This window comes from Eurytemora carolleeae, unplaced genomic scaffold, assembly GCF_000591075.1.
Source record: "Eurytemora carolleeae unplaced genomic scaffold, Eaff_2.0 scaffold948, whole genome shotgun sequence".
NCBI lineage: Eukaryota > Metazoa > Arthropoda > Copepoda > Calanoida > Temoridae > Eurytemora > Eurytemora carolleeae.
The window spans coordinates 1,798-16,646 of record NW_019396850.1 but is presented as its reverse complement, the minus strand read 5'-3'; the positions used below and the strand labels follow the sequence as shown (position 1 = coordinate 16,646).

The 14,849-nt window shown below is 33.8% G+C and overlaps 1 protein-coding gene across 1 annotated transcript; it reads right to left on the bottom strand.

Annotated features, from left to right (window-relative positions):
- Positions 1–10,030: 10,030 nt before the first annotated feature.
- LOC111709377 (uncharacterized) lies at positions 10,031–14,598 on the bottom strand. Its single transcript, XM_023483031.1, is given in 6 exon segments — positions 10,031–11,370; positions 11,611–11,839; positions 11,937–11,995; positions 12,042–12,172; positions 12,481–12,659; positions 14,377–14,598. Coding segments are annotated over 6 exon segments (1,683 nt in total). The 5' UTR covers positions 14,548–14,598; the 3' UTR covers positions 10,031–10,456.
- Between the last annotated feature and the right edge of the window lie 251 nt (positions 14,599–14,849).

Genomic DNA, 14,849 nt, shown 5'->3' with positions numbered 1-14,849 from the left:
TTTATTGTCGTCTTCCCTTATCTATATATTACCTATATATCATTATTTATTATCTAAATATTAGCTATATATGTTATCTATTTATCATCTATATATTATCTATATATTATCTATATATTATCTATTTATCATCTATATATTATCTATATATTATCTATATATTATCTAGTTATCTATTTATTATCTAGTTATTATCTATATATTATCTATTTTAATTATCTATATATTATCTATTTATTATCTTTATATTATCTATCGGACAAACAAAGATTACAACTTTATATCTTCTATCTATAAGTTTGGCTTGTCTGTCTGTCTGTTTGTATCCAATAAACGTCAAAACGGCTGAACCGATCGGGCCCAAATTTTTTGTGGGACATCACGTGCCCACAGGGAAGGTTTATTAATGATCAAAATTTTAAATATGTGTCTCCATCAAAATTCGATTTTCATCAAATTTTTGAAAATTTTAAAAATCCACGAAATTATTGTGAAAATCCGCAAATTATTTTTGTTTTGTTTTACGATGTACACAAAGAGAACATGTTCAGAATTAATTTAGAAGAGGCTAGTAAATGTAAATTTGGCTTGTCTGTTTGGGTGTCTGTTTGTTTGTATCCAATAAACGTCAAAACGGCTGAACTGATCGGGCCCAAATTTTTTGTGGGACATCACGTGACCACAGGAAAGGTTTATGAATGATAAAAAAATGTCTTTTAAAAGGTTTTTAATTTTGTAAAAAAAATTGAATTCTTGAAAATCCGCGATTTTTGTTTTAAAAATCCGCAAAATTTTGTTCTTTGTTTTAAAATGTAAACAAAAAGAACATGTTCACAACTTAAATAAAAGATGGGCGCGAAGTGCCCTAAAAGCCTTGTATAAATATATATAGACTGCACAGGGTGTCTCACGCAGCATGACAGTTGGTGAATAGTTTAAAATGTCTTCTTCCATAATTATGAAAAAATATTTTATAAAAATTATAGATTACAATTTTTACAAGTAAAATATTTATGAGTCAAATATTTTTAAAGAAGTTAACGGGAAAAAGTCTTTAATATCTAATACAGTTAGTGAAGAAGATATTCAAATCTATTCACAAATTGTCATGTTTCGTGGGAAGGAAAGGGTTTAAAAACATATTAGCTGCAAAGGTCTGTCTGTAAAGGGACTGTAGAGGTAAAGATCTGTCTGTAAAGGGACTGTAGAGGTAAAGATCTTTCTGTAAAGGGACTGTAGAGGTAAAGTTCTGTCTGTAAAGGTACTTTAGAGGTAAAGTTCTGTATGTAAAGGTACTGTAGAGGCAAAGGTCTGTATGTGAAGGGACTGTAGAGGTAAAGTTCTGTCTGTAAAGGGACTGTAGAGGTAAATTTATGTCTGTAAAGGGACTGTAGAGGTAAATATCTGTCTGTAAAAGGACTGTAGAGGTAAAGATCTGTCTGTAAAGGTACTGCAGAGGTAAAGGTCTGTCTTTAAAGGGACTATAGAGTTAAAGATCTGTCTGTAAAGGGACTGTAGAGGTAAAGTTCTGTCTGTAAAGGGACTGTAGAGATAAAGTTCTGTCTGTAAAGGGACTGTAGAGGTAAAGATCTGTCTGTAGCGAACTGTGGATGCAAAGGTCTGTCTTTAAAGGGACTGTAGAGGTAAATATCTGTCTGTAAAGGGACTGTAGAGGTAAAGATCTGTCTGTAAAGGTACTGTAGAGGTAAAGTTATGTCTGTAAAGGGACTGTAGAGGTAAAGATCTGTCTGTAAAGGGACTGTAGAGGTAAATATCTGTCTGTAAAGGGACTGTAGAGGTAAAGGTCGGTCTGTAAAGGGACTGTAGAGGTAAAGGTATGTATGTAAAGGTACTGTAGAGGTAAAGGTATGTATGTAAAGGGACTGTAGAGGTAAAGTTCTGTCTGTAAAAGGACTGTAGAGGTAAAGTTCTGTCTGTAAAGGGACTGTAGAGGTAAAGTTCTGTCTGTAAAGGGACTGTGGAGGTAAAGATCTGTCTGTAAAGGGACTGTGGAGGTAAAGATCTGTCTGTAAAGGGGCTGTAGAGATAAAGATCTGTCTGTAAAGGGACTGTAGAGGTAAAGGTCGGTCTGTAAAGGGACTGTAGAGGTAAAGGTCTGTCTGTAAAGGAACTGTAGATAGGGATGTTAACGTTTTCATTTTTTAGAAAAACGATCGTTTCGTTATTATAACGACGACGAAAAATCAAAAACGAAACGATCGTTTTTTTTAAAAAGTTCGTTTTTTTTAAAATGGTCGTTTTAAAAACGATCGTTTTGTTAACGATCGTTAACGACGACCCTTCGTTAACGATCGTTAACGACAACCCTTCGTTAACGATCGTTAACGACGACCTTTCGTTAACGATCGTTAACGACGACCCTTCGTTAACGACGACCCTTCGTTAACGATCGTTAACATAATTGTCAATAAAAAAAATTTCAAAAACGATCGTTTTTTTAAAAACAATCGTATAATAAACGATCGCAAATCGTTTTAATAAAAACGATCGTTTTAAAAAACGATCGCTATTCGTTTTCTAAAAGTTCAAAACGAGTGGGTCGTTTTTAAAAACGATCGTTTTTTTTCTGAAAACGAAACGATCGTTTTTGAAAACGAAACAAAAAACGATCGTTTACAAAAACGATTAACAACCCTAACTGTAGAGGTAAAGGTCTGTCTGTAAAGGGACTGTAGAGGTAAAGGTCTGTCTGTAAAGGGACTGTAGAGGTAAAGGTAATAACACGCAAAGAAGGAAGCTCAAAATTTGAACATTTTTTGCACAATTACTTTTTGTTATTTACTAAATATAGGAAATAAAATATGATTTTCAAGTTGTATTTAAAATCCCGGTAATATTCCTTCTGTTCTACGGAATTTCTGTCCTACAGTACTGATCAGTCCTTCGGATCTTCACAACATCGGTCCAACGACAGCTGTAGGTCGGAAGTACATTCTATTTTGTTAATCCAACATATGCAGGAACTGCAGATATAGTCAGATATGTAGTTGACAGTGCTACCATAAGGATCGATGTTCCGGATGCACAACTTTTGTAGGTCGGATGCACAGATTTTGTAGGTCGGATGCGCTACTTTTGTAGGTCGGATGCACAGATTTTTTTGGTTGAAATGCACAACTTTTGTAGGTCGGATACACAAGATTAGGTTAAGACAATTTACTGGGCCGAGCGGTGTAGCCATATTTATCAAAATGTCAAAGTCATAGCCGATATGTGGGGTTATGTTAGGTTAAGGCATTTAATTCTTTCGTGACCAAGATTTAGAATATAAACTAGAAACCAAAAGGTTAATATGCTTGCGACCGTAGATTTTTATAATACTCTTCGTTTTCGTAAATTATCTTTGGAATTCCTCCTTCTTTTACTCTTACAAATCTATTTAACTATTTAAGAAGAAAGCTATTGTTTTTGAATTGTCAGCAGTTTTGGAGGATATCTTTAACAGAAAAGGAAGACGAAATCATAATTTCAAGTTTATTTTTCCAATTTAAATGTTAACAGAGAAAATAAACAAAACTTGAGGCAGGAAATTTTACAATACACAATACACAATACACAATACACAATACACAATACACAATACACAATACACAATACACAATATACAATATACAATATATAATATATATATTGTTATATATTGTTCTGGTTTCGCTTAGATACCATTTTTGGTAATAAAAAGCGATTCTTAAACTTGATATTTTTCACTATATATGCTCGACATTTTTCACATGATCATCGTAACTGTTCTTGAAAATGTTTAAGGTTTTAGACTCTTTAATATAGTCTGGCAAACTGTTCCATGGGTTTAAAACTCTCACAGAAAAAGAGTTTTTTCTCACGTTAGAATTGAATTGCTTTACATTTAAATTGAAACTGCAGTTGTCTTGTCTTGTCAGTCTATTCGCTGTCTCGCATGTTCTGCTGAACCAAGAAGATTTATCAACATTATCATATCCATGTAGAATTATCCAGGTCTGTATTAAATCACCACGAAGTCGTCTGGCATCTAGAGAGGTTAAACCAACCTCAATCAATCTTTCCTCATATGTTTGACCTGCCAGACCTGACGTCATTCTTAGAGCTCTGCGTTGCACATTCTCCAGTAGATTAATATCTTCTTGTGTCCATGAGGAACATGCTTGCACTGCATACTCAAGGTGGGGTCGAACATATACCTTGTACAATTTGATCTAAGTGAACCTGTCCCTGTAATGGAATGATCTTGACATTCGTCCCAGAACTTGGTTAGCCTTTCTAGCTGCAACTGCACATTGAGAAGAAGGTTTAAGAGAATCTGAGATAATAACTCCTATATCCTTCTCCTCCTTTGAAGACTCAAGAACAGTTCCTCCTGGAGCAAAACCTTCCATGGTATATGAATACTTGGGATTATTTTTACCAAAATGAATCACTTTGCACTTACTGGCATTAAAAACCATTAACCATTCCTAAGACCATTTCAATAGAATATCTATCGCATTCTGCAGTAGATCTCTATCATTTTCACAATTAATCACCCTTCCAGCTTTCGTGTCATCATCAAATTTGGACAGTATCGTAGTCAACTGATCAATTATTCTGTCCAGTGGATTAATGAAAATAACGGAAAGGATCGGACCAATCACTGCCCCTGGGGTACTCCTGAAGTTACTGGTAGCCATTCTGACTTTTCTCCGTTCAACACAACTCTCTGTTGTCTCCCTTCGAGCCAGTTGTTAATCCATTTAACAGCTTCTCCTGCTACTCCATGAGCTTGGAGTACGGAAGATAACCTAGCGTGAGGCACTTTGTCAAATGCCTTTGCAAAGTCTAAATATATCACATCAACTGAACGTCCTTGATCAATGTATTCATAAACTTTTTCCAAATATTCAAGCAAATTGGTAAGACATGATTTTTTGGCCATAAAACCGTATTGAGAATTAAAAATCAAATTGTTCTTTGCCAAATGTTCAACCAATGAGTCCTTAAAGGGAGTGTTCGCGAAAAATGAAAGGGGGTATAGGCTTAATGCGATAAAAAAGCGCTTTTGATCGCTACTAATCTTACTTCTATCTGTTGCGTATATAAGGAGAAAATTGTTGAAGACGTCTCATACCGAATAACTTAGCGGCCATACAAATTCAGAAAGATGCAACATACGACTTAGACCGTATCAATTTAATTTCAAACAAATTATTTAGATATTACAAACTATAGTTATCGATTATCTTTCGCCACATTTGTTTATTTCTCTTGTCGCTTGCGCAACTATCTAAGAAAGCCGCGCACCACTCACAATTTTCGAAATTCGTTAAAAACGTTTTCTAAAAAATAAAATATTATAAAATATAAACTATACGCAAATGTGGCGAAAGATAATCGATGACTATAGGATGTAATATCTAAATGATTTGTTTGCAAATAAATTGATTTTTTATGGTATAAGTCGTATGTTGCAATTTTCTCAATTTGTACGGCCGCTAAGTTATTCGGTATGTGACGTCTTTTACAATTTTCTCCTTATATACGCAACAGATAGAAGTAAGATTAGTAGCGATCAAAAGCGCTTTTTTATCGCATTACGCCTATACCCCCTTTCATTTTTCGCGAACACTCCCTTTAATAACTGATTCCATAATTTTACAAATAATACAAGTTAAAGAAACTGGTCTATAGTTACCAGGATTGAGCTTTGAACCTTTCTTAAAAATGGGTGTAACGTTTGCACATTTCCATTCTTTGGGAACACTTCATTCATAGACTTTGTAAATAACAAACACAAAAACAAGGTTCTTCTGAAAGTTCTATTAAAAGGCTGGAATTAAATCCATCTGGCCCCGGAGCTGAAAAAGGTTTCAGTTTTTTTAACTTCTGCTTAATATTTTCTGGGGTAAAAGTTACCGACTCGAGTATCATAATTTCAGGTTTCAAATGTTCAATGTTCGGCATATCTGTTAAATCTTCAATAGTAAATACACTTGAGAAATAGGCATTCAAGTTTTCAGCTATTAATTTATCATCGTCAAGTATAACATCATTTACTTTTAGCGGGCCAATGTTATCTCTGTTGAACTGTTTACTGTTTAAATATTTATAGAAAAGCTTAAGATTTTTTTTCACGTTTTAGCAAGTTTTTTTTCAAAGTTTTTTTTAGCATTTTTAACAGAATTTTTTCCTAATAACTTTCATTATTCCTTTCTGCATCCATAGAGGTATACACAATATACAATATACAATATACAATATACAATATACAATATACAATATACAATATACAATATACAATATAAAATACACAATACACAATAAACATTACACAATATACAATATACAATATAAAATACACAATACACAATAAACATTACACAATATACAATATACAATATACAATAAACAATGTACACGCTACAAAATACAATATACAATATAAACTCTACATATACACACTACAATATACACTACAATATACACTATACATATATACACTACAATATACACTCTACATATATACACTGAAATATACACTCTACAATATACACACTACAATATACACTCTACAATATACAAATATTTTTACTCTCTACTTTTATCTTTCCAATATCCAGTCATTCTCTCTTCTAAAGTATCTAAATATTTTCTAACTATTATTCTGACGTTTTATTCTCTCTTCGTTTCATGTGTAAATTTCATGTGTCTATTTTGACTGATCCTCACCCTCGCGCGTAAGTGCTGGGAAAGTGGTGTCAAATATATAACAACTCTTTTTTAAAAGTATTTTTTTGTTAATAAAAGCATGCAAAATTTGCAGTGTACGATTTACAACGGTACCCTTGAAACCTTTATTTGATCAAATATGCGGAGAATAACGCAAAAAAGTTGTTAATTTATCGAATTTTTCCAATAAATGCGCAAGTCACTATTGCAGAAAAACCACAAATTAAATTGAACAGTTTTAAAAAATAAAAACTTTGAGTTACTTGATCAGACAAAGTCAATTCTGTTTCCAAGTAATTTCAACATTTTTTGTTCCAGAATTTGGGGTTTCTGTTTTTGAGTCTAATTCCAAAATCGATTTTTTTTTCATCAGTTTTTTTTTATAATTCTGTTTGTCTTCTTTCTATCGTATAATTTGTTAACATCTTTTCTTTTTATCTAATTACAGGTTTACCTACAGACTTCAGAGAGACAATTATGATTCCCTGCAACAATACAGTTTTATATTTTTAAATCATTGAAAGACTATACACTGTACAGTCAAGGCAGAAGATTTCTTTTTATTTTAAGATCGCTGTATTGCAAGAATTTTTAGTCTGTAAAGAATAAAACTTCTCCTGTAGGTTAGATAATTCAAGATAATATTCAGAATTCAAATATGTACAATGTTTCTATTGATATATAATATTATTTTTGAAAATGTTATTTTTGGCTCTGAGTCAACCGTCCCATATAGTAGACCCAACACCATGCATTCAAAAACAAAACAAATATTTTTGTTTCTCAATTATAAAGATTGGTAAAGTCAAGAAGTTTGAAGCATCTTAATGCAAGTCTTGTATTAGTTAAACAAAAACAATATCAACAGAGTTTTATTTCGAATGAGGTAGTGCAGTGTAGTGTAGTGTAGTGTAGTGTAGTGTAGTGTAGTGCAGTGTAGTGTAGTGTAGTGCAGTGTAGTGTAGTGTAGTGTAGTGTAGTGTAGTGTAGTGTAGTGCAGTGTAGTGTAGTGTAGTGCAGTGTAGTGTAGTGTAGTGTAGTGTAGTGCAGTGTAGTGTAGTGTAGTGTAGTGTAGTGTAGTGTAGTGTAGTGTAGTGTAGTGTATTCACATTAGTACCCTTAAAAACTTTGTCTGGTAAAGTATTGTATTGTAAGAAGCAATGGAGAAACTCACAGAAATAAACACTTTTCGAGTTGCAGAAAAACGACGGTATCTTCCACATTTTTGATCAATGGTACCGTTGTAAATCTGGAATTACCATTATCTACATTAAGGGTCACTTCAAATTACGCCAACAGTCCCTTTAGGTCTTTTGTAATTTGAAATTTAATAGTTTTTAACTAAACAGAGAACATTTTACATTTTAAGAAATTATAAATCAGTGGAAAATTTGAAACTATATTTTATTCAGGTTTATTGTCCTTTCGGTCTTAAGTAGGGTTTCCAGCGAACGGAAACTTTTGAGAAAAAATGCGAAAACTTTCGTTAGTATTTCGCGAAATTTCGCATTTTGTTGCGACATTTTACGAAATGTTTTGAATTCCGCAAAAAAAACTACAGCTGCAACAATTAATTGCGCAAAAAAACTTCTGATATTCTCTGCTCTGAGAGCTCAACATTAGAAGTTTTATTTTAAACCCTAGTCTTAAGTAATCTAAGTTGGGATTTAAACCATTTCTTGAAAATTGATGAACAACTGCTTCTTGATCTCTGTGCTATATATACTATATAGGTCTAAATTTGTATCTAAAGTGAAACCCTTAATAACGAATAAATCGGAAGAATTTATCAAATGTCGTCTTGACAATTTTTCAATCAGTTGTATACTATTTTACGTAAATCTCAGTATTTGCATAAATAAATAAATATCCATGCATATGCGGGAACAGTTTTAAAGAGTTCGATATAATCATTTAATTAAAATACTAAATATCTGCAACATTCCATTATCAGAAATGATGAGTTCTTTCGATGTATTTGTTATTAATTGTATTTCACTGTATAAAGATTCTTCTCGTAAAATGTGTATACATAATCTTATCAGTTTTTTTATCGATACGGCCAGATAAAAGTTTCATTGGTAAAATTTAAATCGTTGATGGCACACTTAACTATATTATTAACTAAATATTTTGAAGAAACAATGGAGGAAATTCTTACTTTTCCAAAAGCAAAACAAAGGAAATTATTGTAATTATTCTATCTCTGCTTTAAAGGAACCGGCAATGTATGGTAGTTGAAATACGAATGTAGTTTTGTGGAGACATTTTTTAGAAATTATTTAAGACATATAAAATGTTCTTACTGTGCATATTTGTTCGGCAAAAGCGCAAATTGTTCATTTTTGACGATTTTGAGAATTGGTTTTGAAAAAAAAATTTTAAAAACGACTACGAAAAATGTATTTAAAGATTCTACAGTAAACTAATTGGTTGCTTAGGAACAGGTTAAGAAAATGAAAATTAATTCTTTTCATCGAAAACAAGAAATCTTGTTCAGCAAATGATTTCTCTAATGTCTCATTGTTCACAAACATTTTCTGTTGATTTCCCGGAATTTTTGTTGAAAAGACAACATTTAAAGAATTTGAAGAAATCTGCAAACAAATTCATAAAGAATTAAAAATTCAATATAACGATGAAAAAGAATTAATTGATTTTAACATTAATTTATTGAGAAAACTTCAATTGAGAAATATGTTCCTAAACATCTAATTAGTCTACTGTAGAATTTTGTAATTTTAGTCACCGTTATTTAATAGTTTAAAAAATTCGATTCTCAAAACGTATTCAACCTAAAATGAATGATTTTGAATGTCGACTTTGTGCTAAAACTCAGTAAAACGTTTTATATGTCTCAAATCCTAATCTTAATTTTTTTTCTACAATACTAAATTCTCAGTTCAAATATCAAAATCCCGTTAATGCGCAAATCACTTTTAAGTTTTACAGAGAACCGCAATTGAAAAATATATATATAGTACAGAATAATAAAAATCAATCATTTTCACCCAGACAAAGATTTGAAGGATAAAATTTTGAATCTGACTCTGTACATGGAGGGTCACTTGAAATATGTGTACAGTCATTTAACAATTATTATTAGAACAAGGAACAGACAAGATAAAGTTTAGAACAAGGAACAGACAAGATAAAGTTTAGAACAAGGAACAAACATGAGAACGTTTAGAATTCCCCAAAAAAGTAAAATTGTATCTAAAATTTTATTCTAATATTTTGATTTTAACATTGATTGCACAGACTTTGTTTAAATTAATATATATACATTGTATATTAATTGTACAATGTACATATTTCATGGTATATGAATATAAAGCTAGTTTAATATCATGAAAAAGTACGTTTTAGTACATTAAAGATACATTTAGGCACATAGGATATGGTAACAGACTTAAAGCACATTTAAAACTGTACACCTGCAGTACATAGTACAGTACAATTATGTTTGTGAATATGTTGCATGTTTTTGAACATTATTTTGACTAGATGCTATTTCTATTTAATACCCATGTTTGCTGTACAGCAGGGGCGTATTCAGGAATTTTTCCAGAGGGGGGGCTTACTTTTATTTTTTTTCCAGAGGGGAGGGGAACTCAGAACCCGTAAGGGCCTGAATACCCCCTGAAATCATTAGATTTCACTGGTCCAGGGGGGACTTAGCCCCAATAGCCCCCCCTGAATACGCCTCTGCTGTACAGAATATGTACAATTAGCGTCACAATAATGCAACGTCAAAATTAACCGACCCACTGCTAGCTCCTTGATTCACCCGACCAGACCTAACTCTCTCAGGGTAAACATTAACCCTTTGCGGCCCATCCTCCTGGAGCAATCTCCAGTCTAGAACATCTGGAGACGGGGTATATTCAAATCCGGAGTAATTACTGACTGAAGGAAAATCCTCGGAAAATGTTTGGTTGTTTGCCCTTTCCTGATTATACAGGGGGAATTTCTGATTGTCTCGATGTGGGGGAAAAGTGTAAATATCAGGATAATCCCCGGGATTATCAAACTCTATCTTTTCATGTACTAATCGGTCCTCTGGTGCGTATTTGCAATGAGCTAGAGGGGGAGGAGGAGGAGGAGGATGTGAAAACTGGTTTTCTAACCGGTTAATCTCGGTCAGCTGTAGTGGTGGAGGAATTTGCGGATTTTCAAATCTGTTGGTTCGCAGATTTTCGTACTTGAGCTCTGTTAATGGTTGATCTAGGTGAAAAATTTCACTAGGTTGAAAGAAGTCATTGTCTGAACTGAATCCAGTCTGATAGTATTCTGTTTGTAGATGACAGTTTTCTGACAGCTGCTGTTCATTTTGAATCAGGTTTTGTTGAGATTGAGCCATCATTTGATGTTGTTGTACACAACCCGCTGGTAGTCCCCTGTAGGCTTCCTCAAACTCCCGGAGATATGTCGCTGCGGCTAGGTCCTGGGTAGAGGACACCTCCCCCCACTGGTACGGAGAAGACGGGGTTATCGTCTGGAAAGTGGGTGGTGGTGTGATCCCTGGATAAGGGGAGGAGGGAGCCATGCTGTGGTATGGGGATGAAGGGTTGATCCATCCCTCCGAGAATGAGGAGGATGAGTAGGAATGAGGGGAACAAAAACAGGTTTCACCGCTACCTCCGCATACTAAGACAGAAATTATAAATAGTTTATGTCAGGAATTAAAACATCTGATTAAAACAATCTTTGCTCCCCTGAATTGAATTCAGACTTTGAAGTTACTCAGCAAAAGCATGCAAAGGAACAGAAAGTTATATTCAAAGAGATAAGGATGATTTCTTAATTAAACATTTCTGATTAAAACATCTTTGAAATTCTCAAACTTTAAGATTTAAAAGCATAAAATTTAAGAAAAAAATATCATACTTCCTGTGCATTTAAACACTGGATTCATCTCTGCCGTGGAGTTGGTTGGACAAAACCCTGAAGCATGCTCCGGCATGCAGAAGAAGTCCTTTGTATCTGGACTCCGGCGTGCTCGCTCCAATTTTTGGCGCTTTTTTTCCGAAAATTTCCGTTGCTTGAAGGCAGTGGCTTTTCTTAGTTCAGAAGGAGTTTTTGACTCTGGTTTAGCGTGATCATGGTAGCCTTTTGCCTAAACATAAAATAAAATTAAAGAAAATCAATTGAAAAAAATGTACAAGATTTGACAGAATTTTTTTAATCTAACATAAAATCCAAAAATGTTATACCTGAAAAAAAATTGCTATATCAGAAACATGTCTCCAAAAATGTGTATAAAGTTAATAAAGCTAATATACATAACGTAAACAAAAATGAAAACGATAAAAATATTTACCGGCAAGGTTGTATTTCTAGTACACCGCTGCAGCCGGGAGCGGGGCAGGGTTTTCCTTGCTGTTTTCGGCGGGCTTTATCACAAATCGCCGGACGGATGGTTACCGCCGATCCAGATGGAAGAACACATCTAGAATAATAATTATTATTGTTTTTGTCTTTTTAAAGGTACTGTCGACATGATTGCGATTTAACTCAATGCCCGATTCACAACAGTACCCAGCCCTTTAAACTTACATCTTAAAAACGATAAGAAAAACAGATTTTTGAGAAATTTTAGAAATTAAAATCTAAATACAAAGGAAAAAAGCAAAGATATCATTTTTGCTCAAACAAGGGGTTTAAAGATGTCGATGTGAATCTAAGAATGTGCATTTATTAAAATAAAGATAAATAAAAAATGTTTAAACATTTCTTCTAAACAACCTGTTATTCTACCTGAGACTGCATACAAGGACTCCTAGGCAAGATTTCTTGAGAATATTCACATTATGATTATTAGTATTACGCATAGCCCATCCGCTTGAATGCCTCTTTGCTTCGTCTCCATCTGCCTGGAATATATAGCGGCAGTGCCCATCAGCCCATTCAGCCCAGGGGTCAACTCCTCGGGATATCTAAACATAGATATTGTAATTATACAAACAATTTTTTTTATCATCTCAAACTTTAAATTCAAGTTTTCATTTTTTTAAAAAGTATTGCTTTTATTCTGTTTTACTTCTTCTTGGTTTTTCTTATTCTTCTTGTTCTTCTTGATCTTCTTGTGCTTCTTGTTCTTCTGGTTCTTCTTGTTCTTCTTGTTCTTCTTGTTCTTCTTGCTCTTCTTGCTCTTCTTGTTCTTCTTGTTCTTCTTGTTCTTCTTGTTCTTCTTGTTCTTCTTGTTCTTCTTGTTCTTCTTGTTCCTCTTGTTCCTCTTGTTCTTCTTGTTCTTCTTGTTCTTCTTGTTCTTCTTGTTCTTCTTGTTCTTCTTGTTCTTCTTGTTCTTCTTTCTTCTTGTTCTTCTTGTTCTTCTTGTTCCTCTTGTTCCTCTTGTTCTTCTTGTTCTTCTTGTTCTTCTTGTTCCTCTTGTTCTTCTTGTTCTTCTTGTTCTTCTTGTTCTTCTTGATCTTCTTGTTCTTCTTGTTTTTATTTTTCTTCTTGCTCTTCTTGTTCTTCTTGGCTGTTATTGTTGTTGCTATTTATAAATGACCATATTAGGCGAGTGTATGCTCTAGTCATGTTTATATTGTCAAAACTAGTCATTCACCCATCTAATATAGTCATGAATTCATCCAATATATTTACCATTCATCCAATATAATTTTTTATTCATCCATGTAAAGTCACTTATTTATCTAATATGATAACGCATTCATGCAATTATTGTTATTAGCATTTTTCATTTTTTTTAAAGCAATTAATTATCAAGCGTTGAACGCACGAAACACGTTTTCAAACTAAAATGACAGGGGGTGTTCAAGTTAAACAGTTGAATTGAAACAGTAAACTTTAAACCTTTATATAAGTAAAAGTTAGAACAATATCGTTGTTAAAAATACAATAATTCTGTGTATTTACTTCCTTGTAAAGCTGCAATACTAAATCCGCTGGACACTTTCAGAGAACCCGCAATCAAAAATGAAAGAAAATCAAGAATAATTATCTAAGTGAATGTTCTCCGACAAAGGTGTACCGTTGTAAATCAAGTATATAACTGTTTACGTGAAATTATGTCAACATTTCTTTAAATACAATAGACAAACAAATTTGTTCCAGTCAAGCAACAATTATTTTTTGATTCCATTTCTCAATCAGTCTGAACTTTCATTTTCTTATCATGCATCCCATTATCATAATCATGTATCTTATTATCATGCATCTCATTATCCCATTGCTTTATGAAAAATTGTCACAAAATCTTCGTCATTGTTGCTGAGACAAAGTTTCACAAGATATCATTGTGAATTGGGCATATCCCAGTGTGTCCCAGTTTGTCTCAGTGTGTCCCAGTTTGTCTCAGTGTGTCCCAGTGTGTCACATTGTGTCCCAGTTTGTCTCAGTGTGTCCCAGTGTGTCCCAGTTTGTCTCAGTGTGTCCCAGTGTGTTCCGATTTGTCTCAGTGTGTCCCAGTTTGTCTCAGTGTGTCCCAGTGTGTCCCAGTTTGTCTCAGTGTGTACCAGTGTGTCCCAGTTTGCCCCAGTGTTTCCCAGTTTGTCCCAGTGTGTTCCATGCAGTGTGTCCCAGTGTGTCCCATTGTGTCCCAGTATATATTAGTGTGTCCCAATGTGTCGGTAAATTTCACTAAAAAAATCACTTTCTAGCTTAACTTAACCTAAAAATCTAAAAACTTACATAAAGATGAACTTTTGCTGGAATATCGGGGTCGTTAATATCCCAGTCATGGAGGGAGGTGGGGCTCGACTCTTGCCTCCCACCCTCATCCACCTGTATCCTAGAGTAGGACTCCTGTATCCTGTATCCTGTATCCTGCATAATGCTGTGAGATGATGAGGGTACCTTCATCTACTAACGAGAGAAGAACGGCCGCAAAACCAACATCAAGCTTCAACAGCTTTTCACGGCTTTGGGGTGTTGGGGGAGTCATGAGAAATTCATTTAATAACTATATAAATGATAAAAATGGTAAAATTTAAATCTAAATATGAAAAATTGATTTGAACATTTCTCCCGTAAAGAAAATAAACCTAAGCTTTTTGTCCAAGTTCCGCCCTCTGATTAAGATCCCTGATTCTGATTGGCTTGACGGTAAATGGAGAGATGTGATTGGCCAGTGATGCTGTGAACCAGCCAATCAGAGCCGAGAA